General features: G+C 39.4%; 1 protein-coding gene across 1 annotated transcript in view; it reads right to left on the reverse strand.

The window, feature by feature from the left end:
- Nucleotides 1–27,698, reverse strand: part of LOC124157750 (protein trachealess-like) — a 712,144-nt gene that overhangs the window by 77,308 nt on the left and 607,138 nt on the right. The window contains exon 5 of the mRNA XM_046532749.1: nt 11,252–11,331. Coding sequence (XP_046388705.1) covers nt 11,252–11,331 — 80 coding nt within the window. The remainder of the gene's footprint in view (nt 1–11,251; nt 11,332–27,698) is intronic.

The following is a 27,698-nucleotide window of genomic DNA, read 5'->3' on the forward strand; positions in this document are numbered from 1 at the left end:
TTTTAAGGTCGTATTTTTTGCTGCAATTACGTGCGTTTATCGAAGAACTCGGACATGAAAAAAAATACAAATTTGAGTTCGATTTTGAGAGATTTCAACGCGTGAATTGTATGCTAGTGGAAATGTTTTGCATATTCCAGCAATTACTTTTATTATTACGTAAGGCAAATGAGAGTGCTAGTGGATAAATGAATCAAGAGATAACCCATTTAGGTGATAATATGACAAATTTAATAGGTAACCTCTATCCAAATAAAGTGAAAGTTACGGAGTAAATCGATAACTGGCAATACGAACTCGATGTATCCTCAGTTCTCTCATAAAGCTTACAATAAATTGAAAGGAATTTACTTCCTTATGATACTCAATTTAACCCTTTTTAACCCTTATTAACTCGGAAAAAGTGAAAAGAGAAACACGGCTAATTTAATCACGTACAATTCATAAAGCCTACGTTGATAGAGGGGAATTTAGGTTTTTCAAGGGAAGTGCTGTCCTAAAAGATGACGAACAAATGAATGAGGACTTCCTGGCGACAAGGTAGGGGTCAATGAACGATGTAACGTTATCAGCCGCTGAACGACCGCCAAGAGCGTGAGAATCACAGTGGAGGTCTAGATTTCAGAGGAAGGAATGGAATCTATCCTCAGTCAAGTAATACGTGGACGGCTACTAAATTCCCTACTGAAATTCTACGAAAGAAAATCAGCTTAGAAAAAACGTGCAGCGAATGTAAAAAATTGAAGTATTCGACTTTGAGGGAGGCAGAAGAATATTTTCTCAAGATGCTTTTTAACAGTTAATTTTAATCAAGACTCCGAGTACAAATTTTGAGTGATTTGATAGTAAAAAAAATTTCAAACAGCACAGCATTAAATATTGTTTGGAAGAATAGCGTTAAAAATCTTTATAAAGAGCTCACACAGAAATTCTAAAAAAATAAAACTTTTAAATGAAGTTTTTCATATTCAAGTAAGTACTGTATATCATTTAATTGACATAATCTGATCATTTAAGGAATAGTCAGAAAAGTGTACGCTTATATACAGGCGAGTTGTTACATTAAAACGGGTGAAAAATTAAGGAAAGCGTGTAGTATGCCAGAAACGGAATGTATTCAGGGAATGGATATTCATCCAAACGTGCAAAATCATTTCACTTCACCAAGGCTTAATAAGCTTTAAATTAATAAACGCTACTCATCAAACAATATTCACTAAAATATGTAGGATTAAGAATCAATAATAATGTTATAACCTAAATTATAATCATACTTCACAAACTACGATACTATGGTGTCTTTCATTAACACCTTGAAATAAAAATCTCCCAACGATCTATTTCAATGCCCTATGAATAAATGAACCCGTTACCTGGGAAAAAAATTTGAATTTTTTCCTTAATGTGACTATTTATTGCCAAAACCAAGTTTCCATACGTTGTAACACCGTCAAGTAAAAAAAATTAAAATCGCTCTTTCCTTCACCCAGTATCAAAGAGTACACTTTAATCAAATCAAAAACACAACGCTTACCAACTTGCAAAAATTTAGTGATATTTCTAGGCACAAAACTACAAAAAAATATCCCCCATGGCATATTGCGGCTGGACGATCAACACCGGGAAGCCCTCAGGGTGTACGACAGTGACCCCATTTCACTCGCGGCAGGGCGTAGGGGTTGCAAAAACATCGCCCCATTCACTGCGGAATCCTCACGCACAGGCAGTCTGGAGAGTGAGGGGGTGGAGAGGTCATGGGATGGGGGGCAGCAAATTGGGGGCGATGCCTCGAATTAGGAGCACGTCCGACAAGGGACGGGAAGCGATGAGGGCATCCACGAGAGAGCATCGGAAACGGGGAACGAACACCCTTTTGCTTCCCTTTAAAGGCGCTGAATACCTTTCCAAAAGACTATTTCAACGGCGTTTTGCGATAGATGCGACATTGGCCACAATAATATGTGGCTTATTTTTAAACCTGAGAATAATATCACGAATATTACGAAAGAGGATCCTCAAGTCACTCTCTAAATGTGTTGTCGACTACCGCGAACTTAAATGGGTTTACGTAAGTCGCCACTCGCGTCGCTGACGGACTAAGTGGTCGGAGTTTCACTGGGAAATAAGGCATAATTAGGGGTGGTAACCGAAATGCATATACTCGATAATGTGATTTATTAAATCCATGACATTCCAATCCTTTTCCTCGCAATAAAAAACATTATGCTGCAAAAATATTGGAAAGAAGTGGATCGCATTGCACTCATCACCGCGCCGCGGACATTTTTGAAAACCGATCAAAACAAGGCCTAAGAGGCAACAGAAATATACCTTCTACAGGATGGAATTTGGCCTCCTCTCTTAGGTCCTCTTGAATAATATACATAGGGATCCACTTGGTGAAAACTAGTTTTCATACGCTACACCATCGTCAAGTTAAAAAGAACAAGAATCGCTTTCTCCTTCGCCCATTATTACAGGGTACACTTGAATCAAAGTATAAACACACCACATTTTAACTTACTTTATAAATCTAATTACAAAAATCTAAACTATAGAGAATATAGATGAGGACCATAGAAGCCAATGGGTACAAGTGCAATTTTCATAATTTCGGAGATAAGTGTGGATAATGTTTGATGTCTATGAATGATTGACGACATCTAATATACATATGCTTATTCCTTGATAAAGCATATTTATATAGATTCAGTCAATCACTTTTTTCCCTCTGCCACAGTAATATAATGCACCTCACCAGCTATTATTTGTGATCATCTCCTAAATTTTAAAATGTATTTGCACCCACTGGCTCATAGGGTCCTCAATTGATACGATGAAAGAATCAGGCCGATGGTTTTACATTTAGACGCCGGAAGGGTACATAATTAAAGAAAACTTAATTTTAGGCTACCGACCGCAACTGTTGAAGTATGAAGAGTTTATGTCACTAGTGATGAAAGGGAATATTTTAAAGTTATGTATTCACAATTTCCCATCGATATCATAAAGATATTTAATACATAATTCAACTTATGCATTTGAATATTTAATTTTAAGTTAAGCATACGGAAGGGAAGGGAAAAGGAATATAACAAGGCACTCTAATTGAAAATAAAATCCCCGATGACATAATTTTGATCACTTTGGTAGAAGTGAGCAATTAGCTCATGAAGTACTTAAAGTGACTCAATGAATTTTAGCTTTCCAATCCGAAGTTGGCGCCATGATTTTCGGTTTCAAGTGCAAGAAATTGGCTGAAAAAGTATTTTTGCGAGAGTGCCAGGAAATTAACAGAAATAATAAACTACATTTTTTTTATGATCTCATCTTCCCTAATATTTCTCTCACCTGTAAATTAAGAGTTGACTATTTGCAGCGTTCACAACAAAGAAGGCAGTTGTTCTTATGGCTAAAACACTGATACTTTTAAAATACAAATAATTTTTGTGACATAATTATGGTTTAAAAATAATATCCTATACCATCAACTACTGCCAGAAATAGTCCAGTTAATTTGGTAATGGAGGAGCCTACTAAAAGACCTTACTTCTCAAGAAAAATATTTGGAACGAAAATGAATCCAATAAAATAGTGGTAAATTTCATCCAACGATTAAGTAAACAGCCTTTTGGCGAGAATATTGGCTCAAGGCCTATGTCCAAGATGATAAAATAATCACCTGGTAGACAAAAAGGCTTGCCTACCAGTGCTCGCAAAGAAGTGGGAACACATTATGTACTCATTTCAAGAATCCACCCTGCTGTTCAACTTAAATGTACCAATGAAATTGAAGGTGATATAACCTTAGGTGCAAGTAGTCATGCTACTGCAAAGGAGGTCGGAGACGTGTAAGAAGGAGAAAGAGGAAAAAAAGAAAAGTTCGAAATGGATTGGCTGATTTATCGCGCCCCTCCCCGGGATACAGGCAAAGACTATAAAAATATACCCCCCACCCTCCCGTGTTACACGTCCTACGTGTCCCCTCCCCCTACCCTCCCTTCCGCGAGACCTCCCATCGCCATGCCGGTCAGGTTTGGGCTCTTTTCACTGGAAACGGCTTCCAGTCGGCCACCGTACGCACAATCATAATGCACGCCCAAGGATGAGAGAGACAAGAGAAGGCGCCCGTGATGGTTATGTGATTTATCTGGGAGGGACGCGTCTACAAGGAACAAGGAGGATGGGGAACACTTTGGGCTGGGCGTCATCTGCATACCACGAGCATCAGGGCGATGAAACTCAGACGGGAAGCACGGTAACAAAATAAGCACATGAAGGGATGATCCAGTAACCCATGCCTTGCTTACCAAACGTAGTTGTAGTAACCCAACGGTTGAGGTATGTTTACATTAAAGCCGGCGCAATGTGTTGGCATCAACTCACTACTTGTCAGAGATTTAACCTGAGGGTTATGTACATGGTTCATCCTATAACAAACTCCATGGTTAGTTAGAATAGGAGGCAATAAAGTTCATCCCAAAAAGAAGGTCAATAACATGCTTCCTCTCAATACAAACGCCATGGTTGGTGTTCTCTCCATGGGAAGGAATAGTATTCACCCCTAACTGAGCCAGACAAGTGTGAATTAGGGATGTAAACCAAAATTTACATTCATGATGATGTTATTTAGCAAATCCATAACTCTTCTATGCTATTCCTCGCAATATAAAACAAAATGCTGCAAAACACTGGACAAAAGTAAATCGCATTGCACTCATCACCGCGCCGCGGACATTTTTTAAAACCGATCAAAAGAGGCAACAGAAATCAACCTTCTCGAGGATGGAATTGGGCCTCCTCTATGAGGTCCCCTTGAATAATATGCGTAGGGATCCTCTGATTATTGGTGGAAACTAATCTCTATACGCTATATCATCGTCAAGTTAAAAATATCGAGAATTTCTCTTTCCTTCGCCCATTATCAAAGGATAAACTTGAATCAAATTAAAAATACACACAATTTTTCAACTTACTATCTAAATCTAATTACAAAAATCTAAACTATAGAGAATATCGTTGAGGACCATAGAAGCCAATGGTTACAAGGGCAACTTTCATAATTTCGGAGATGGTTAGCGGATAATGGTTGTGTGGATGAAGTGTGGGTAATGGTTGATGGGGTGCATCCAACATAAATATCCTTATCCCTTGATAAGCATATTTATATAGATTCAGTCTCTCACTTTTTTCCCTCTGCCACAACAATATTCAGGGTAGCTCTTTCCCTGAGAAAACTTGCATCGCATTTCGAATATTTTGGTTGGCCTGTCTTAACAATCTAAGATTGGTATCCCGCGCCCTTCGATCTGTAGCAACCGCTTAATCCACTAATTTAATACGTTATCATTGTCGTACATAGCGAATTTGAATTTTCCATTTTTACTTCTTTGGTGGGTATATGGATAAACCATATTCATACTACGCCTAAATCTTCTACTCCTCCATTCCGTTTTCATACTCTTTGCAAACCTCTACGCATCAACAGCGAAAAAACGCGTACGGGGGAGGCGAATCGGGCCGATTGAACTCGAATTTACGTAAAATTAAAAGAGAGAAATGGCTACTTGCTCCTTACTGATAAAGGTAATGATCCCGTTAAGACATGTTCACAATGAAGCTTAAGAATTATGAATGGTATCTGAAACAGCAAACCCTATAATAAAACCTTCAATTCCTTCCTTTGGTCATTAAAAGGGTGAAACTAGTTTCATGCAAACTATAAAATATGTTTTCCCTCATTTCGCTTTCTTTTTATAACGTTATTTATGTACTTGCTTTGTTGTTTGTCATATTGTCCGGATCATATCTTGCAACTTAATTTTAACCAACCCTTTGAGTAACTATTAAGCTGAAATTTTCAGGATAGCTCTGAATCAGGCAACAATGCAATATTCTAGCACTTTTATTATGATTTTAACAGTACCTCCATTGTTATTCAGATTTTAGAACTAAGAATGACGATTAGTTAAAAATGGCCACCAAAATCAGATAGTGGCGCTTCAATCATTTAAAGGAAAGTGAATGAAAACAGAGTCATAACAAGAAATTTGTTTACATCAAATTTCTTTGAAAAATTTATTGAACAAAAATTTACTTGAACTATTTTTAGTTTGCGGTAATAACTTTCTATAAAAAACATTTTCATTTCGTATTATTTACCACTCATATCGACCAATAGTAGAAGCTTGGACGTTACTTTAGCGGCCCCTGGGTCCACACGAGAGGAGGCATGAGGAACGCTCTTTGAGGGTCTTAGGCGATGTAGCCGCACCTCCAGATGCCGTCTCCGGAGACCGCATTTGAATTCAGCCCGGCGGCGGACTGGCCCGCCTCCCCGAGGAAGGAGGAGGACCGTGCCGGGAAGTGTCAAAACACTATCGTAAACCTTAGAAAAAAATGTACGATGACAGGTAGTGCTACTGGTCTTCTACGAGGAGTTAGCACACGGGTCCCCGTAGGATCTCCAGAGCCATACATCTCTCAAATGATACGCGTCGAAAAATATCCGAGGTCCGCGTTGAATAGCAATTCATAACTCTTTTTCGTCACATTTATCATGCGCTGAGAAGTGCACCCTCCGTTGACGTGAATGGGAAAGATCAACTCAAGGAAGAAATTGAGGTTTCTAAAGAAAAGGTAGGTTCAAGGAGAAAGAGCGATTCACAATGTTTACAGCTACGATGGTTGAAGGTCCGAAAAGCCAGGTACTTTATTCAGAAAGAAGTAGTATCTTCGCTCGACATTTGGACATAAAGGCAGCAAAAAAATTGTCACCGAGGCTGGAGGATTACTCCCTTTTCCAGACTATCTTTACTTAAGGGTACGAAAAAAAATTATTATGAATTTTTCCACGATTATCATTCCAACTAGTTTAATTTATAGCGCAAGGTAAGCGATAACATGCTTTTTATCATCATGAAACTCATTCTTACTGAAATAACTTCATCCCAGGGTTATAAGTTTGAGAAAATAACACCATTCATGAAGAAAATATACATCTAGTTTCCTTGTTAAGGTTTGGCCGCAGGAAATATTAATGTTAAGTAACTCACACTCCATACTCCCTCAGCTAGATAGCATGTTAATCACATTTTTATAAGAAACTAGATGCCACCCAGTAAAAATTCAAGTGAATGAGGAAGTAATCTAATTGATCATGCAAACACAATCTATCACGCAATTTCTTTCACCAGGTAAAAATCGTTTTCACCAGGGAAGAAATTTATCAATTGAGGCGAGATTAATTTCACTAAACCAGCCTCAAACCGGCTTGTGTCAAAACCCAACATCCGGAGTCCCAGTTAATTTAACAATATTAATCCGCAATTATCGCTAAAATTGCGTTTAGTAATTTGGAGAAAATGCACACCCTTTCTCACAATGCTGAAGAATGAACTTGAAAGCTAGTGCGAAGCAAAGATAAAAATTACTTTTCCTAATTCCATTCTATTTGTTAAAAACCAATTCACATTTCAGCAGCTATAATGTTCCTTCGTTTTTCAGGTGTAATATTTAAGTATTAATCGAAACAGTTATACCCTGTCAGAGTCCTACGTCAGCAATTAATTTCAACAGTAATATCATCATTGTAAGTTTGCTTTAGGTGAAAGGCTCCCTTCTGCCGCACGTGGCTGAAGTGCGGCTGAAGTAGAAAGGTAGCCCAGCGCAAAGAGTTAGCATGCTGCTTTTGAGGTTGCTCATCCGAGTCCTACGTCATCAATTAAAGTTGACTGTAGTGACATATAGTTGTGCAATTTAGTTTTTTTTTATAAAAAGGGTAGGTTTAAGGAGAAAGAGTGCAGTAGTAGAAGAAAGTAGCGAATAATTTTTAATGAGTTCCTCGAATCCCACTGATGGAGGTAGGCTGAAAGAAAATGAATAGACATAAACGTAGGGTTCATAGTTAGCCACGTTCAATTTGAACAAGCCATTGAATACTACGAATTGAGAAGGTAGTTTTGAGGATAATTTATAGAACTGAAAGCAGGGCTCGTACGTACTAGGTTGAAATAGTTCTCGCCTACTTGAGTCTCGCATCATCAATGAATTTTACGACACCCCCCCCCAAAAAAAATATCCTCCAAATCCTTCCCCTCTCTCCTCTGCATCTCCCCACCCCTCTCCCTGTCCAGGTGATTTGTGAGGTCGGGACCCCCAAACACTCCTCACACGTGCACCCTCTCACACTCACCGTGAATAACACACCCTTTCCAATGGGAAGGCCCGAAAACCCAAAGCCACGCACACCTACCCCGCAGTAAGTCCATCCTCCTTCCGCGTAAGCTTCCGGTCTCTCTCTCTCTCTGCCTTTCCATACCGCCCCCGCGCCGCCATTTTGCCCACTTTATTATTCCGTGGCGATAGCGGGAGACTCCATCATCGCCTTTCCTCCCCCCCGCCCTCATAAGCCCCACCCCCTGCTCACCTGCTCGTCTCCTTATATTTTCCCATCTCCCACTACCCAAACCACCTATCTTCCTCCTTCCCTCTCCCGTGCCAGAAGCGGCGGTGATATCGTGGACGCCATTGTGGCTGGCGGAGGAGCGGAGAAGGTAAAAACTTAAAGAAAAGAGTAAATACGAGCAAATAGGATGGTTCGGAAGGCTTATTTTCTTTAAGTTTCTCAAGATTCTTGATTTTAACCTGTTAAAATGTGCCATGGGGTGTAGAATCGGTATGCTAAAATAGTCATGCCGATTTTTTAATTTTTAGATGTTGCTAGAGAGGACTAAATACAATTATAATTATTACTAAATCATTCAACCGATTAAGGAGAATTTCATGGAGGACTTAAGGAGTATTCTAGTATCCTCCCTCAGTACTCGTTCCATCCATACATTTTATAAGGACGAAGGATTTAAGTATTAATTGAGCAAGTTATACCCTACCAGATTCCTACATCAACAATGAATTTGAATACGATAATATATCATCATTTTCTCTCTCTCACACTCCCCAGACCACCTCCTTCTATCCCTTTCCCTCCCTCTTAGAACCGGGTCAAAAGCGATGATAATATCGTGTGGACGCCATAATGGCTGACGTAGGCTCATCGAAGGTAAAAACTGAAAAAAGGATATTCCGAGGGGTGTGCCTAATTTTTAAACATTTTCGGTATTCTTGCTTTAAACCTTTAAAATTGCCATGGGTAATAGAGTTGGCACACTAAAAAAATTATGCCGATTGTTTAAAATTAAGATATCACTCCAGAGTACTAAATACAGCTAAGTATTATTATTTTTACAGCATTTTTTCTGGTTTTAGGCGAGATACGGTTCACACAATTAAAGCTCAAAATTATTTAATTTTGACTGTGAAATTATATGGAAATATGATATACCTACTAATTGAAAATTTCTTTTTATTCTGCTTCAACAATTATCCTGCTTCCTAACATGCGACGAAAATGAATCTGGTGATAGTAAATTTTAGATTAAATTTACCATCACCAGAGAGAAAAAACCAATGGTAAATTTTAAATGTTTCCATTTAAAATTAACTATCCGTTTCGATAAACTTCGTAACATCGCCTGTAGGCATAAACCAATATGATATTTTCTCGTATCGTAACTGGTATTATTTAAAACCTTTTGCGTAAATTTAATAGTCTCTTAAGGTAGACATCCTCCGAATTACGGAGGAGAATACATTTTATGTTGGTCTATGGGTTCTGATTAGCTGGTTCCTACGATAGTGTTTGTTCTCCTGTTGCCCATTTCGATTGGAAATTTTTGTTAAGAAAAAATTAATAATGACAAAGACGGAGCATCAAGAATTTTTTTAAATCCGTCATTTACTATGTAATTTGCTGACCTTTCTCATAAGCAGAGCCTATTTTTGAACTAAAGTGAATCCTTCAACCCTTTGACTGCCAACCGATTTTATAGGCACTATGCTAAAAGTGCCGAGGCATTTTTGCTGATTTTGCAATAGGTTAGGAAAAAAATTAGGTCCCAAAAACAACTAAACGTTTATATTAAAAAACTTTAGAAAATATTTATTATATATGGTTTCACCTTTCTGTACTATTTGACGAATTTTTATAATTTAAATAAAATAGTTAATGTTAAAATAAAATGAATATTGACTATTGAATGATTAGTGAACTATCAGCATCTTAGAGTAGCATTGTCTGGTCACTCTAAGAGTTAAATGGCATATATAACACCCTATGAATAGAAGAATTAATATGGCTAATAATTTTCCTCCAGGCCTCATTACTGGCTTCATGAAGGTATCCATGTTTGGCATCTTATGATTAAGCTATAAGTATGAATGCGTAACATTATTATTAATCACGATGCTTTAACATTTTCACTGAACAACTCCACTAATTCAGGATCAAATGTTTACCTATCCTTATTCTTCTTCCCGAATTTTGATATGATTGTGCCGTAGAAGTCTTCTGTAATAATGGAAAAATCGAGACTTTTTTGAGATTTTTTCAGTTTGCCACTCAAAATAGCTTGAGTGTTCAGTTCGTTGTCTTCGTCTAGATTACCAACTGTTCATTTCTCATTTTAAGTTCTTTTAATGCTACGCGCCATTGTGTACTCCAAAGTAGCATATGAATGACCAGACCAAAACCGCCGTACAGTTTGAATCAATCAGAATCAATATGCTATCTACAGCCCCGCGAGTCATACTCCTACTGGTTTCGACATGACTCATAAGGTGACGTACCCCGGTTTTGCTCAAAGGGTGATCCAAATTAGAATGAAAGATAGTTATAGAATATAAAGGATATAGTTATAGAATATAAAGGATATAGTTATAGAATATAAAGGATATAGTTATAGAATATAAAGGATATAGTTATAGATTAGAAAAGGGCGATGATTCACGAGCTGTCTCTGTCACCATAACCAAACAAGCTCTCACTTATGACGTTAAGTACGACCATGGTGCACTTACCTTCTTGCGTCCAATCAAATTTCAATTGAGACACCGATCTACATACCAAAAAAAGCGGGGAATATGGCTAGAGTTTCTTAATAGAAATGATATTACGATTCTTGTTGCATAGTTCATAAATTGTAGAGTGAATAAAGTTATGCGTGCTCCTTCGCAGTAATTATCGTTAAGCAAAAATCACACTGGACTTCGAGAACTCACCCATACCAAGGTTGTACAAAAAACTTTGACGGGAAGCATAGAGATGAAAGTGCCATCCAATACTTTGTATTATCTTCAAACACAAAGACTTTAACGGGAATATATATTTTAAAAATTGAAATTCATAATCTACCTGCAGGATATGCGTTCCTTGGTGCTGTTCGAATATCTCCATTGCGATGCCAGCGATGGTACGTGAACGAAGCTGGCCTCCTGAAAGATGAAAAAAAGATTTATCATCACGTGATTGTTATGGAAAATAATATTCATTAAAATTATAAATACACTACAGGAATATGGACGGATCTAGTACAATGAAGGATGAGTAATTTTATTGATTATTTTCGCCAACGAACAGGCCCTGCAAGTGTAACAGTTTTCTTTCAAAGCAATCGTGAATTCACAACGGCAATTAATTCTCCCAGGTTTCATAAAATGTTACCCGTTATTACTACCGAGGAAACTGGACTAGGAAAATTAACAATTGATCCACTGTCCACATGTTCGGCATCACAAAAGGTCGACTTCTCCTCCTCTGTCGAACATTTATATAATGTGGGGGCAACTACTCTGGGTAACAGGTAACTGTAACAAGTAACTGTCTTTATTTTTCACAAATATCCCATGCATTTTGGAGATAAGATCAGAATGTAAGAAAAAAGTTATGTTCCTTTTTCAACGATATCGAATTCATCGACAAACATCTCGGCAAGATGAGGACAATGTTTACGGTATAATCGACAAAACGCCAGTCCCTAGGGTCATTGAGGTGCTGAAGAGGTCCATATCCTTTCCGGAGATGTAGCCCGGGGAGAGAATTGGGTGAGGTGAAGGAGGAGAGAACGACCCCAAGCACCCTTTCTACTCCTTACGTTCCACCCCGACAGGCAATCTCCATTCGAAATGAAGGAACACCCACCCTGCCCCTCACTTCCTCTTCCGCCCCACTCATTGTATGATTAACCCTTTTCTTCGGAGCGATGGGGCGCTTCGAGCAGTTATTCCTATCGGAGACGTAATAAAAGAACTCGGACAGAGAGGGAATCAACCCTTATTCCTCCAGCTTCGATATCCCCTCCTGCTTGGGCGCGCGAATGTCGTCAGCGTCTCCGAGGAAAGGGATAAGGAGACGCAGGCGTTTGCCAACGCGTCCGGAGATCATCTTACCCTCAATAATATATTGCCTTCCACGCCCTTCCTCCGCGGCTGTGAATACACCTCCCTCTCTCGAGCAATATTGCTCTTCGTTGTTGCGGGGTAGGGATCATTGGGGCTTGATAACAAGCACTTCGTCAAACAGAGATGGCCTTTCACTTTCACTGGATTGAAATTAATAGGGCCAGAGATGGCCCTATTAATTTCAATCGGTAAATATCTGCGATATCAATGTAAATCAATCGCGGATATCGCTCAAGGCAGCAGGTTCCCGAAAAATATTCATTACTCTCTATTTTATTCATCGTTAGAGGTGGCATCGAGTCTTCTCATCTTTCCTTACAGTTGTAAACTGTAGAGGCAGGGAATATTCACCTCACATGTGAGAAATTTGGGAAACGAGTTTTTGAGAAATCATGACAAGCACTTTCATCAAAAACCGATAGCGTTCCTTTTTCGCCTAAGTTGCCGAACATTGACATTTAGAAGCGTTTGTTACATTAAATTTCAGTCAAAATATTACTTTATGTAAATCAATGGACGATTAACTGTTTGTGAAAAGATAAGGAACGATTTAAAACAGAAAACAAAAATCTTACTTAGCAATAATAAGTAGTACCTACTGTTCCCTGAACATATAAAAGTATCTAAACCGTAACTAATACCGAAAAAAATTTCCGCTCACTCAAGAATGCTATTGTGAAGTAACAATATTTAATAAAGCAGGGAGTGAATAATTTATGCTTTGAATTACGGACATCAGAATTTACTTCATTTTCATTCAGGAACAGGACGCAACTATCAAAAATCACTCTGAATAAAGAAAAAAAGGCGTCTTAAACAAATGAAGCTCCCCAAAAAAACGAAGCGATGAACAGAACCAACACCAGGTCAACAACCAGACACATTCTTAAAAATAATACGAGGGAAATATGAGCGACCCTTAAGGGATGAAGAGAAGGGGAACGAACGTGTTGCATTCTCGGAAGTATTCCATAAAATAGTTTCCTATCCCTCGAGGACTCGCGCGAGAACGGCGGAAGAAGTGTCAGCTGAAGATCGCCTTGAGCGCCGTGTGAAGGCTTATCAACGCGCTCCCGCGTTAAAACAAATTAAGTATCTCCGAAGAAACACTCATTCCCTTTCCTCGGTTATTAAAGCGAGATGGAGGAGACGAGGAGGAGGGGGGAGAGGCCTGAAGGGGAGGGGGAGACAATTGCAGGAGGGGCGTGAGGGGAGGGGAGAGGTAAGGAGGTGGGGGCTTTGGTGTTCTCCATTCCGAGCACGCCTGTGGCTATGATTCCGAGAAAGATCTCCAGGAGGGATATGATTCTGTAAGGACGGGGAGTAGACTGGGGAAGAGGGAAGGACAGGAGTAACTAACTCATAGTGTACCAAGGGAAAGGGGTCTTAGACATTTCGTACGACCGAGTACATCACAGACAGGATCGATCGATTGCCGCCATCGATTTCAGAAAAATCATTTGCTAAAGTTTATAGATGGATTTATGAAGGTATATAAAGCACAGATAACTCCTAAAAATTTACTTCTTGGTCACGAATGCTTTCGTGAAATATCGCAACGAAATGTTTGTTAAAGCAGGGCGTGAATGATTTATGCTGCTCATTGCGTAAAGCAGATTTTACTCCATTTTCAAAATGGTTTCAAATATGGTTATGAAAATATTTATTAAAGCAGGGCGTGAATATTGTATGAAGTGGATTACGTGAAACAGAATTTACTCAATTTTCATACAGTAACAGGACAGCGTAAACCACTCTAAATAAAGATAGAGAAGCGCCTTAAATAAATGATGCTCCCATATAAGACGAAACGATGAACAGAACCAATACCATGTCAACAATCAGCATCATTAAAAACAATACGGGAGAAATTTGAGCGACCCTATAGTGCTGCTAAATATGATGGTAAGGATAAAATGAATTAGTCTCAGCACTCGCTCGCTTGAAGATCACTAAATCATTAATTCGATTCGTGGGCTGGTTAGAAGAAGCGAGGTAGATCTCACCAAAAACTAAGCCTCAGGTGTGTGTATTTCCAAAATTCAGGGAGCAGATTAAGTTCCCTGTCCCCCACGAACTTCGATGACATGTTATTCGCATTTCCGTAAGGCTTCACCAGGGATTTGAAATTAGAACCCTACAAACAGATAGTAAACGCTCTACCCACTAGAATACCAGACTTTCCGTCACAATGAAAGCATGCCTCGGCTAATGCAGTGGGTTTTGCTCTCACCTACGAATGCAAAATCTTCTGATTGAAGAACTGAGTGAGCGATGAGGAAGATAGACATCGTAAAATCGAATTGTGATCGATAAACTTGCTTTCGTTTTCCACAATTTTTTAAAAAGCCATAACTAATTTCACCGCAAGTTAGTGTGGTCATAACCGTTTTTATGCTAAGTTGGGTCGTTAAGCTTCACTGTAAAGAGGCTCGGTGATATTAGTTGAAGTTTGCGAGAGATAAAATCAGATCTCAAAGCGAATACTTACATGAAAATATTATTTTCCTCATCATGAGAATGATAGACTGTGAATTAAATGTGTGAAATCTAAATTTAAAAATTGAATATGGAATAACTTGATCAAAGCATGTCAATTAAAGTTTGTGGCGCGGATAACGAATTCATTGTTACTGGTTTATACATTTGGCTACTTTAAATATTAATCCTAATCATGCTGTTACATTGTGATGAATTAAATTTTGCTACACCAGCTTTCCAATAGTGTGCAACCTTATGCCCTCGGGTATGCAGCAAAAGAACCACTCCTCTTAGAAAACCTACAAGTTATGTCGTGATTCTTATCGATATTCGCAGCAAAAACTGTTTTGGATAAGGCCTCGACGATAAGAACGTCCTGGGTACGGACTAAAGGGTTTAGCGCAAAGGAATGAGAGTGGGATGAGACGCTTGCCTTCGAAATGGAAAAGTAAGGTTCGGAATTATAGCCCTCCCATTCCCCATATCCTATCGAGAACAGGAAATGAGGAGAATGGGGAACCATGGGGGTTGACTTCGGATCATTGCGTGTCTTCGCGAAGAGCTAACGGGTTAAGGCGGTTGGACTGGGAGGCGGAAGAGATAACGAGGGGACGCTGTCCCCATGGCGACATTCGCCCGACGCCACCGTGCTCCCACGCAAACTTGGAGCATAGGCCACGTGGCCACTCAACTCGCTTCCGCAATCGAGCATTATGAGCTCGAGATACGAGTACTTTGATGTCACCAACACAGATACTGCACACCAGGGTGGGTCGAAAAAAAATATTTGCCCTAATAATAAATTAATTAATTTGAAATAAAAATTTGCCCTATGCGATGAAATTTGTGTACTCACGTCCAAAAATTTTCCAAAATACGATAATAATAACCACTGGTCGGATAAAATTAGACCTGCCCAGTGCCCATATAAAATCACCTCTGAGCCGTTAAGTTTAAACTTGGCGACAATTAAGGCGAAATTTGGAGAAAAACTCCTATGAAGAGGAAATCACTGTATCTAAGCCCGCTTTGGTAATAATCATTGATGATAAGAACTTAAATAATTAGGTTTACAAACCATAAGCCTGGGCGAAGAAAATTTTTCCTGCTTTGTCTCAATGCCCAATGATGGTGGAATTTAGATCTCAAAAGTTTCCGTTGCCCTCAAAATAATATTGATCGAAAACAAAAGAGTAGTTGATTTGAGGAGAAGCCATGCACTAGATGGAGACACATGCCATTTTATAGAGTCGCAATTAATGCATAAGGTGCTATTCCATTAAAAAATCATTTGGCCGCACTCTTCATTATTCTCAAGAAGTACTGAAATAAAAACCCAGTGACTTTCACTCGTCAGTCGGGAGAACCAATCCCGTTTCTCACGTTTAATAGGATGCTCAAATGGCCGTATTTTTAATTTTTAATAGTCTATTAGGCAGTAGAGGATAATAACGAAATGTTCAAACGAAATTCCGCCCAGCATTTACTGCTTTGGGGAAAAAGGGAATTCCCATACTTTTCCGTTCAATAACAGTTAAATCTAATAACAGTTAAATGTTAAAGTATCTCTGTTAATGTATCATTGCTGTCGGACCCGGAACGGGATATGCACTGTCATTTGAAAATTTTCAGGTTGCACACATTAGACCCTTATCATTACACCCTAATATAGACCCTTGTACAGTGTATGGTGCGGAAAGTATACCCTCATCATTATACCTTTATATAGACCAATGTAAATTTGCTTGTATCTAAAAAATGAATACCTTGACGATGAACATATTGAGTTGAAATTATCAAATTTGACGTCGCGAAAAATCTGAGCGGGAGTGATACGACATCTTAATTACAGGTGTCTCAAAATAGCGATACGCAAGGAAGAGCGATTCTTCTTATGAAATTTGGATACGCTCACGTGTTCTATACCGGGATGCTACCTTAGCGGCGTAAAACTTAACGTCACTCGCCAGCGGGAGATTGCGGAAACGATCGTGACTCATGAGCCAAATGAAGAAGTGGGGACGTGGTGCATTAGATGGATGGCCCTGATCCGGGATCGGGCAAATAAGAGCGAGGAGAAGGGGTCTATGGGGTGGAAGGAAGAGAATGGGAAGGGGCAATGTGTCCAGACGGAACTCCTCAAGCTATTGACCCCGCAGGCCAATATCCCACCCGCCAACAAACCCGGCGACCGCCCGCGCAAACACAAGAACTGGCCGGACACAAACACGGGGGTCGACCTCTTCCGAATTCACGCCAATATATTTCCTGAGCCGCCCATTCTGTTACCTTTCCCTCTTCCTATCCGTGGTGGCTCCAGGAGTGTATTTATTTTACTCTTCCACGCGACTGATGTGCCCTTTACGCCTTTTACTTCATTTTCTTTCCCTGCGTGGATTCGGCCGAACTTCAATCTTACAATCCATCCCTAAACCACAAAACCTTTTCAGACTGTATCTGAGACGAATATTTTCCCTATTATTGGGGGAAAAATTTACTACGGGAAAACAAGTTATTAATATTAACGTATTTTTTCAGGTTTATTGACTTTACAAGCACAACATTACACTATTGTTATTAAAATATTCTACCGATTAAGGTAGATTTCCATGGAATACTCGAGACGAATTCTTGGATCCTCCCTCCCCATCAACCACTTCCCTCCTCATTTCACAATAAGACCTACTCCCTTTCATTCTATCTAAAAATCCTATTCTTTTCCTTCCTCTCCCTCGTTCCCCTAGCATTCTACCCTTTAACACTGTTTTCAACATCCCCTCCCCGCTAAGTACTCACTCCATACATATCTTCTGTATCCACCGTATCTCATCTAAAAGCTGTCTCTCCTCACCCATCATGTCCAGCACTTTATCATTCCTCCTCCTCTCTGTCCACTTCACCTTCTCCATTCTTCGCCACACCCACATCTCGAATGCCTCTAGTCTTTTCTCGTCCTCCTTCCTAAGTGTCCACGTTTCTGCACCGTTAAGTGCCACACTAGAGATCAGACTCTTTACTAACATTTTATTCTTACAAAGCGAACCTCTAAGAAGCTCCTTCCTGTACATGAACGCCTCCTTTACTAATGCAATTCTCTATCTGATGTCCTTACTTCTGTATCCGTTTCGCTTTAACGCTCTGCCTAAATAGTTGAACCACCTCACCTGCTCTATTTTTTCACCACCCACCTTTATCTTAAGTCTCACATTCCTCGCTCGTGATGCTTTACAAAACCGCATAACCTCGGTCTTCTTGTGATTAATCCTCATCCCATACTCCTCATAACGCTCGTATAACGCATCCACTAGAGCCTGAAGCCCCTTCGCTGACTAACTAATCAACGCCATACTATCCGAACATTGCACTAACAACGCATAATTATGCACAAAAATTCAATTTTAACTGTAAACTGGCTGGTTTAAAAGAATCCAAAGGTTCACCAGGAAAACGTCCACTGCGTCTTAGATATAATCATATCAATTAATTAGATTGAACAATTCAGACAAAAACAAGTTTAATAATGACATCCAGGTTGAGTTAATCCGTTGTCGCGGGCATGAACTCATGAAATCGACTTAACATAATGAAGAGTAAACAATTTTGTAATCCCATATGGACTCATGAAATTACAAAGTTTTTCACTTTTAGTAGGAGTTGAAAGAATAAAAAACTGCAATTTTTACACGGTTATTTATTATTTTTCTTAATTATAAATAGTACTATAAAATATTATTCACCATGTGGAAAAATATAAGTTATCATTCCTTTAGCTCCTACTCTAAAGGATATCCACCAAGTCTTTTATTACCTTTTACTTTTATTTTTACTTATCATTATATCTAGGTTGAGATTGAGAGAGCCTCAAGAACTCCGTCAGCTGGTGTTATGATGCGACGGCATGCACTGGCGGAAAATCTACTACTGTATAGCTGAATAAAACAAGAAGAATATTCTTCCATTTTAATCACTCTAATTTTAAAAGTGTTGAAAAACAGTTCATCAGTAGAGATGTGAAATGTATGAGGAGCTGAGAAACTTTTCTCGATCCGGCGGCGAATCGATCGATTGATTTTGGCCAGCGAAATTCGATGGCAAAGAGCGCCGATTGAACAAACCGACCACCCTCCCTCCTCCGGATGACCCCTTGAAGGTATTTATTTTGCCCTTCTGCGCCGGTGATGGACCCTTTTATGCCTCTTACTCCCACTCTTTCCCCGGCCGATCCGAGTGTGTACTTAGTGTGCGCCCTCCAGCTCGTCCCTCACCATAGCCCATTCGGAAGAGTCCAAAGGCCACAATGACCACTTCCCCATCCTGACACTCTTGTTCAGTGACACATCTAGGGAAAGGGGGCTATAGCAGCACAGAATGAGAAGGACGGACGGATATAACATATTACAACAAAACTTTCAAAAAGGTCTGATGAAGTCTTCTCGGGAAATCAGCCGGGTCAGAATGGACATTGCTGCCAACGTTTCGACGGCCCTCTCTGCCATCGTCATAAAGGCGAATGATGGACCTGGTTAGTGCTGGGCTTATATGCACAGTCAAGTCTTCTCTGATTGGTCCGATTTTGGTGTCCTCCTTTCTTTTAGCTTACCCATTCGTTTGATGGTGGGATTCCATGGTTTTCTCAGGTTGAAACCCGCCTCTCTATTCATTTTATTCTTCGCGAGTTTTATTTCAATCGCTTCTTTGGTAAGTCGATCCCAATATCCATTTGCCTTGCAGAGGATTTTGGTATCATTAAACTGAATGGCATGGTCATATTAAATACAGTGGTCGCTACGGCTAAATTAAAATTCAATTACGTTGAATATAGTGGCTGCACTTTCATGGTGTCTATGTAGGTGCCGACATCAAGATTTGTAAGTATCCTTTAATGAATTTTTGCATGTTTTCACTGACTATGGAAGCAATTTTTTTTCGCAGATGCCACATTTGCATACCTACTCTTATGATAGAGTCAATTGCAAAATCATACTGGCAACCCAGAAAAAACCGTACTGTTTGTTGTTTTCGAGGAAATACGATGAGGAGATTGATTAGTGTGTTGGATTCTTGTCCTGTGGGCCCGGGTTTAAATTCCAGAAATATTTTTAAAGTTACCCTGACCCTTACTTGGATCCCATGTTGAGAGCATCTCATGTTCAGCACTTCATTCGTCGACTGGAATATGAATCTTGAGTCCCCTGTGTGTTTAACTTACGAATTTGTAAAATTTGGAACGACTTAGAGGTAAATAATGTCATATCCAAAGTTTAAAAAAGAAGGATTTTTACAGTTGGGTATGCATTGCATAAGGTGCGGAGGGATATTTTCGTAAAAAAATGGTACTTAAGCAGAATAAGGAAAGAATAAGCGCTCAGATGAGTTCACTGTCCAGACAATCAAAATCCTCTGCAGGTTTTAGGCTACATATCCATGGCAATAAAAATTAATTTATCGGATCATTGACAAAAAAGAAACAATATATTTGCTAAAAATAATTCTCATAACTAATACATTATGGCTTCAATGAATATACTTTATGCATACAAGCCTAACTGTTACATTCCCTACGTGTGCGGAAACCGCCAAATAAGAGAAGACAGATTCAAGGCAGTCCAAGACTCCGGCCAATAATCAGGAGGATATCAGCCCTAAGAGAATTAAATATAAACAAAAGTGCTCACAGTGGCTGCACAGTAACCGAAAGCTGAGGCCACCTTGACTTAATTTTATTGAGAGAAATTAAAAAGTTTGCAAATGAAATACTTATAGGCAAATTGAACTATTAACTGGGTACTTTTTCTTTCTGAGGATGGTATTTATTGGTATTTATTTTCCAATCAAAATAAATAGCAACATGAAAACAAGCATCACGTTACCTCGTATTTTGCTTTTTCAACCTTGATCGCCGGCCCAGAAGCCGATATTGCTCCTCCAGCGATGTTCTTTTGGATAACTCTGTGTCGAAGTTTAAAAATGAGAGCATCTACACTTTCACTTCCTCTGCTGAAGAGTACCACAGGGTGACCTGGAGACCTCCTCAGATGGGAGGTCAGGGATTAACCGGAGAGAGAGAGAGCAGCGGATACGAAACTATTTTTCATATATTTTTAAATTATGACGCGGTTTTACCAAAAAAAACATCACTGTCATCATGAACAGAGAAATTTTGCTGCCAATTGTCCAAATCGCTTTTTTTTCATTTGGCTCTATGCATTACCCATCGAGCTAAGTAACCATTCATTGCGCGTAGCAGTAGTAGGAAAAAAAAACAGCGAAGAAGGGTAGTAGGGGACGTAAGTCGCTCACTATAAGAAAGAGAGAGAGAGGGGGGAAAGGCTTCTTACAGGACTATAAATCATAAGTGAGGGGGTTTGGTGGGGGGAAGGGAATATTCGTAAAACCATGGGAAGAGAAGCGCCTAGCTTATGGCAAGGGAAAACGAAAGGAGAGGAGGGGCACGAGAGAAGACGGAAGACAAATGCGAATCTGGAGATAAGTGAACGGAATGGACCCCGTGTCCAGATGCGGGAGGGGAGGGAGGAGGCAAGGATATTGGCCGGCTTGGCCTTGGGGGATGCTTGCAAGGGCTCCGCGAGAGTCACCCTTCCAGGGTCGCAGGGGGGTTATGGAAGGACAAGGATATAGGGGAGGGATGGTAAAGATCTATTGGAGTTTGACGAATTGTGAGCAAGGATAGCATAGGGAGGGGATAGGATCGTGGGAGGTAAGAATGAGACGGAAATATGACATATATCCCCTTTCCCTCTCTCGGCGCGCACGAAAAAAAAATGTGAACGAACCATAATTCACTGCCCTCCATCCCCCTTCGATAGGCCACCGAAGACTAAGGGCTTATGTTCTTGCGTGAAGAGGACGAGGCGGCGGAATTGGTACATTTTTCAAAAAAATTTCTCGAGACTTTGAAATGATTCCCTTCTCGGTCGGGAAGACCACAAATATCCCCAGAGGGAGACTTTAGCGGAGCCCCAAAGCGAGGATGGAAGATGCAGATGCGATCGCTAGGAAGGGCGGTTCGTATAGTTTGTGTATCGGGAAGATGGTGAGTAGAAGGGGAGACGAGCAAAAATCCAGACCAGCCCATTCTTGGACGATGTGCGTATGTTCTTAAAGAATCTTGTACGAAAAATTCTCTTCTACTTATACTTTATAGACTGACTGCCGCAATAAAAAAGGCTTTCCGTCCGATATATTCTGGAAAAAGCAATCGAAAAACAAAGGCTCTCATGGCATATTCTGTCTAAACAAAATCCTGGCCCAGTGCTGACCAACTAAAATGTTGATTACTTCTAGTATATGTAAGCACAATTTTTCCTAAAAATGATGTGGTGTTAATTGAACCATAATAATATAAATTCACATCATATTATTATACCATAAGCATTATATAACAAAACGGGCTGATCATTATAGCCCTAATGTACTACCTAATTGTGTTCCATCAAGTGGCTTTAAGAAAAAATAGATTTTCCTTCCTGTATTTTCTGGAAAATGCACATGAATTTCTAAATTATTGCATAGACTATAAAAGAAGTAGCTGCCAAATAAAGGGAAAATTTTTCATTTATACTATTTAGCAAATGAATTTCGACAAAAATTGATGAATGAATTAATGTACCAAAATAATCATTATAAAAATAAAATACAGGCACTTCACTCAACTTTTTTTTCAGTTAATAGCAAATGAATGATGAATTTGACATCAAATTACTCTAATTACATGATAATACCTGCTACGGCGCAGTGGCGGCGGGGTAAAGTCCTCCCCTGCCAAACCAAAGGTCGCGGGTTCGAGTCCCACACGGGTGATTTACCCGTGAGTACAATAAAAAGCGCATCTTCACTGTTTTCATTCGAGATGAAATCTTCCGAATACAAATTCATGGCCGTTACCTTCACCTCCCCGCTTGTCTGTATCAAGGGTATGGATGTTTGCACACATTTGATTGTTAAATGTTATCAAAAACTCCGATGTGAAGGACGAATAGAGCTGTTTTCAGAGGCGTGGAAATAAATAAAAAAATGACGCAATATGGTTGGTTGAAATAGCTGAGAAATCAGTTTACTTATAAATATAATGATTTAATTATCCACGTTCCGCGAAACTATATTCTATATTTTTCCCCCATGGAAGTGCCATTGATGGTAAAACCTATTTTTCAAATATCAATAGTGAAAAGTATTTGTTCCGAGTCGAACCTACTCCTTTAAATAGGTAAGAGGAAGAATCTACATTTGAATGAAAATGCGCATGTCCTCATCGTAAACACAATGATGAGGGGAGCCCATCCTTCGCGGGGAAAGAATTCCCCGAGGCCAATTCTGCATCCCATCAAAAACTTGGCAGGTGCTTCCGAGGGTGTGAGATTACCGCGGAAAAATATGCGAATCTCTCCGCTGAGCAACAGGATTTAAGGAATACAATAAAAAGCGCATCTTCACTGTTTTCATTCGAGATGAAATCTTCTGAATACAAATTCATGGCCGTTACCTTCACCTCCCAGCTTGTCTGTATCATAAAAACATTATCCTTCCCATTGCGAACGACGCGGAGATGCATAATGGACTGATTCAAGTCCAATATAGAAGGCTATGCCAACAAATAGTACCAATAATTCAACTTCTCCAAGTAATTTAAAAGACAGTCTATTTCAGAACCGAGCCTTGCAACACATGGCATTGCAAAGCCGACTGCAACTGCATAATTAACTCTCCAAGTAGTTTTAGGTTACTTCAACGGTGAATGAATAAGGTTCGTTTATTATTTGTAGGTTGTGGCCCATAGGAGATATTTTATTTGAAAAAATAGGCACATTATTAAGTTCACCAATAATTCATTGAAACCAGCACAATAGCAAACCATCAAGGGTACAAATTTAAGAACAGCAAAGGCCCTGATAATTGCAATCAAATAAGTAATGAAAATTCTCAGGTTATAAAGAGATATTATACAGGGTTTTGATAAAAAAATAATGGAGCTGTTAAAATTATTCGTAGGATGATAGTACGGATAGGGTGGCAGAGATTTTTCAGAGGCTGCCCGATCTCTGCTTGAATGCCTTGAGGAGGGCCCTTTAAGTAGAGCACTTCGTCCTTCAGATAGGACGTTAAGGCGTGGTCGACTCTCTCCACCTAAACCATACTCTGATAAAGGAGGAGTATCATGAAGGATTTGGTGCTTTCCCGGCGAACCTTGCTGATGAAGTCTTCTCGGGAAATCGGCCGGGTCAGGAAGGACATTGCTGCCAACGTTTCGACGGCCTTCTCTGCCATCGTCATCAGGGCGATTCTCAGAGAACGCCGTCGAAACGTTGGCAGTCATGTCCTTCTGACCAGGCTAATTTCCCGAGACGACTTTATCAGAGGAGTATCCTACTGGAATTTTAGAAAAGATTCAAATCATTCACAATAACCTTTTGTGGGATAAAATGTCTAAACAAAATCATAGTCACATCCTGTCCTACTAAAATGTTGATTACTGCTAGTATACATAAACGTATTTTTGCCTAAATAAAAAATACGTGATTAAAGCAAGGCATACACCCGTATGTCTCGCTTTAATCACCATGAGCCGCGAAAGTTTTATCAAGAAAACATTAGGTGTTCATTACACCATAAGAATATCACCATGTCTGCACGTAGATATGACGGTTACTGTATTGTATGGTGATAGGTAAATGAGGGAGGGTATCCAACAGCGAGTAGACTTGAAGAGCAGGCTGTCTCCCGCCCTCCGTCCACTTGGAGATTCCCGGGCACGTCCCGCGGGGGCATCCCAGAGATGAAGAGGTCTCGGGCATTTATCAGGGGAACAACAAAAAAGAGACGGCTTTACGTCTTGCGATCCCGACTCACGTCAACGTCTGACCCCTTCGCGCCAGACAAACCGCAACTTGCTTCACGCTAGAACGCGCAACAGGGCTCTTCTTATTCTATAAAATATTTGGAATTTTCCCGGATAATAAAAAAAGTAAAGAAGTTTCACGGGCTTCCCAACGGGTGATATTCTCTATTTCTGAATCGATGCTTCGATTTTTTAAAAATATTTTAGCCGTGTTATCTTTGCATTGTCAGACAACTCAAATTCTGAGAAACTAGGAAAGTATAAGCTAAAACTGCGAGACTCAAACGGATCGTTTCATTACCAACACTGCAACAAAATAGGTTGACGTTCACGCTGCTGCTGAATTATTTTTTGGCCATGTCCAACAAATGCAGGCATTAAACACACCTTTCGAAACGTCTAATTAAATAGAAAACATCACCCGTTTTGAATCCCGAGAAATAAAATTACATAACTGCTTCTTTTGAAAAACAAATTTAGAGAGTTTTAGGAGATAGTGTAGTCTACTAGACTCACTTACTAGTTGGCATTCTAGCTAAATCAGCCCATTTATCCATCAAAACCTTCTGTTCCTCGATTCTCTCGCTCATACCTTTAACGAGGAGGAGATCTTTGGAAATGTTGAAATTGAAAAACTTTGAAACGTTCCGATGAAATTGAAAGCACTACCCACTGTGATTCCCGAGAAGCTATATAACATGACTTATATTTTGGGGAAGAAGAAATTTTTTTAGAGTACTTTTGGACGGAGCACAAGCAAGACCCCTCGACTATGTGAGTTTCAAAGCATATTCTGACATACCTTCCTCAACGTGAATTTATTAGATTAAATTTTACCTTAAAATAAGCTCGGAAGTACAATTTAAAAGATCCTTTTGGAGGAATCAGTCAATAAGCAGCCCACCACTCTCATGGAAACGAGAAGGGCAGGTGGGGAGACATCAGATTTTCATATTTACCACATGCGTAGAAGAAATTAAGCGTTCTTTCTTCCCCATGCTCTGAGAATATGATCCGAGAGGCTCGAGTATTCCCTGACATGAATGAGAGATTTTTACAAAATGAATATTTTACTAAAGTGACTCACTCATATACCCGTTTTTTCATACAATCTTTGATTCAAATGATCCTAATGCCCTCCACCTACATAATTTCTGGAAAATTAGCAATTTAAAATGCTTAGAAGCTGCTGCAAATAGAGAAAAATATTTGAAAAACCAATTCTGGGCTAATTTGAGATATCGAAAAATTAAGAATGCCCACTGTAATATTCGCTAAAACATGAAAAATTGGTTTCATTGCAAAATGGCAGATGACACTGTTGGGTGACAATGCCTCAATGGAATAAAATTGTTTCATTCCTGTTTTATATTTTAGTGAACCTTACCTACCTGTTTCAAATTTTTATACATTCATATACATTACCATGGCAATGTATAAGAATGTATAAAAATTTTAAACATTTTTATACAATTTTTTCAAAGGGTTATGTATCTATTTCGTTTAATTATATATGACTACATTTGAAAAAAAAATAATTTGTCGGATTTGTTTTTATACGACGAATTTAACATTACCTTCATGCAACACAATCTTTCATTATTTGAGGGAAACCCCTTAATAAAATAACGCAACTAGTTCAGAGTACTTAAGTTCCATTGGCAATTACAACGATGCTCTCATCAAATAGTCAATTCTCAATTCTTTTACATACTCATACCTAAAAGGGTTAAACATGGTCCTAAATTTATTAAAGTTTCATCGGAAAAGGAAACTGATATTAGGGGGCAAGAATTCAATATTTGAGAATTTCTATCTATGCCTTGGTGAGGTATTTATCATGATTAGTGTAAATTAAAATGACATGTTGATTATCATACCTCATTGTTATTATTCATAACTCTTGACTTTATTGCACTTGAAAACTATTTATTTAGCAAGGTAAGTAGGTATGTATAAGTTATACTTTAATTTTGAGTTTTACGCTGAAACCAGTATACCATCAGTTTTTTGTAAAAACTTCACAGATTTTATAGGATTAATAAACTCTTCTCTTACTCTAAGAAAAGTATTGCCAAATGAATCAAAGTCGAAATTGGTATTTTTTTTGACGGCCAGTCTAAATTGAAAGATCAAATTATGATTGTTTTCACGTGAATGAAAATCATGTATGTCGTTACTGAAACCAACATCCTTAGAGCAGAGGTGGGCAGGAAGACAAGGGGGATGGGAAGGAAGGAGAGGGGAGAGAAGGGCTAGGGCAATAAAAGGACGTGATGAGAAGCCGAGGGAAGACCCCGAAACAAATGAAACGTGATAAGAAAGCGGAGTGACCTGAGATATAAAGGGGGTGGGGGATTAGTGTAGTGTGGGCGGGGCGAAGGGAGGGAGTGAGGGGTGGGGGGCGCACCTGGGGGAGTGGCGAGTTGGGAGGGGGCGTGGTGGTGGCGTGGCGAGGTGTGGCGGCAGTTAAACTGGGGAGAGAGAGAGAGAGGGGAGATAGCAACATTCTTCGTGGGTCGGGTCGACGCGAATCTTAGCAATGGTAATCTTCGAGACGACGCCGAAAGGTGTATCGTGATAAAAGCGTCTCCTTAAATATCAAGCTATAGCATGCTTGTTTTCTTCTGCAGCTCATCCAAAGCGGACGCGTTACCTAAGAAAACGCGATATTCTCACTCACGTCAGCGGTGGAAACAGAAAAAAATCATGGGAGGCCGCAAAAGATATCTTGGGCTACCAATACTTTTGTCGTAATAAATTTATTATAATAAAATTTAATTATTAACAATGAACCTAGTCACATGCAAAGTTTAAGAAAATTTTACTTGAACTGATTATACACATACCTGTACAAGATAATGCCATCTTACGAAATTAAAAAGTTACAATTGCGGTTCTGCATTGTTCGGCAATGGAGACAGCCCCGCAAGGGGACGTGCCCCCATGTGTATCCACCACCGTTCTCACCCAACCAATCATTATTCATTTAAACTTTATTTCAACATCTTTAAAGATTTCAGGGTTCATTGAATACAGTCTAATCAACATTTGCCTTAGCCTC

This window comes from Ischnura elegans, chromosome 4 (genome assembly GCF_921293095.1).
Source record: "Ischnura elegans chromosome 4, ioIscEleg1.1, whole genome shotgun sequence".
Taxonomy (NCBI): Eukaryota; Metazoa; Arthropoda; class Insecta; order Odonata; family Coenagrionidae; genus Ischnura; species Ischnura elegans.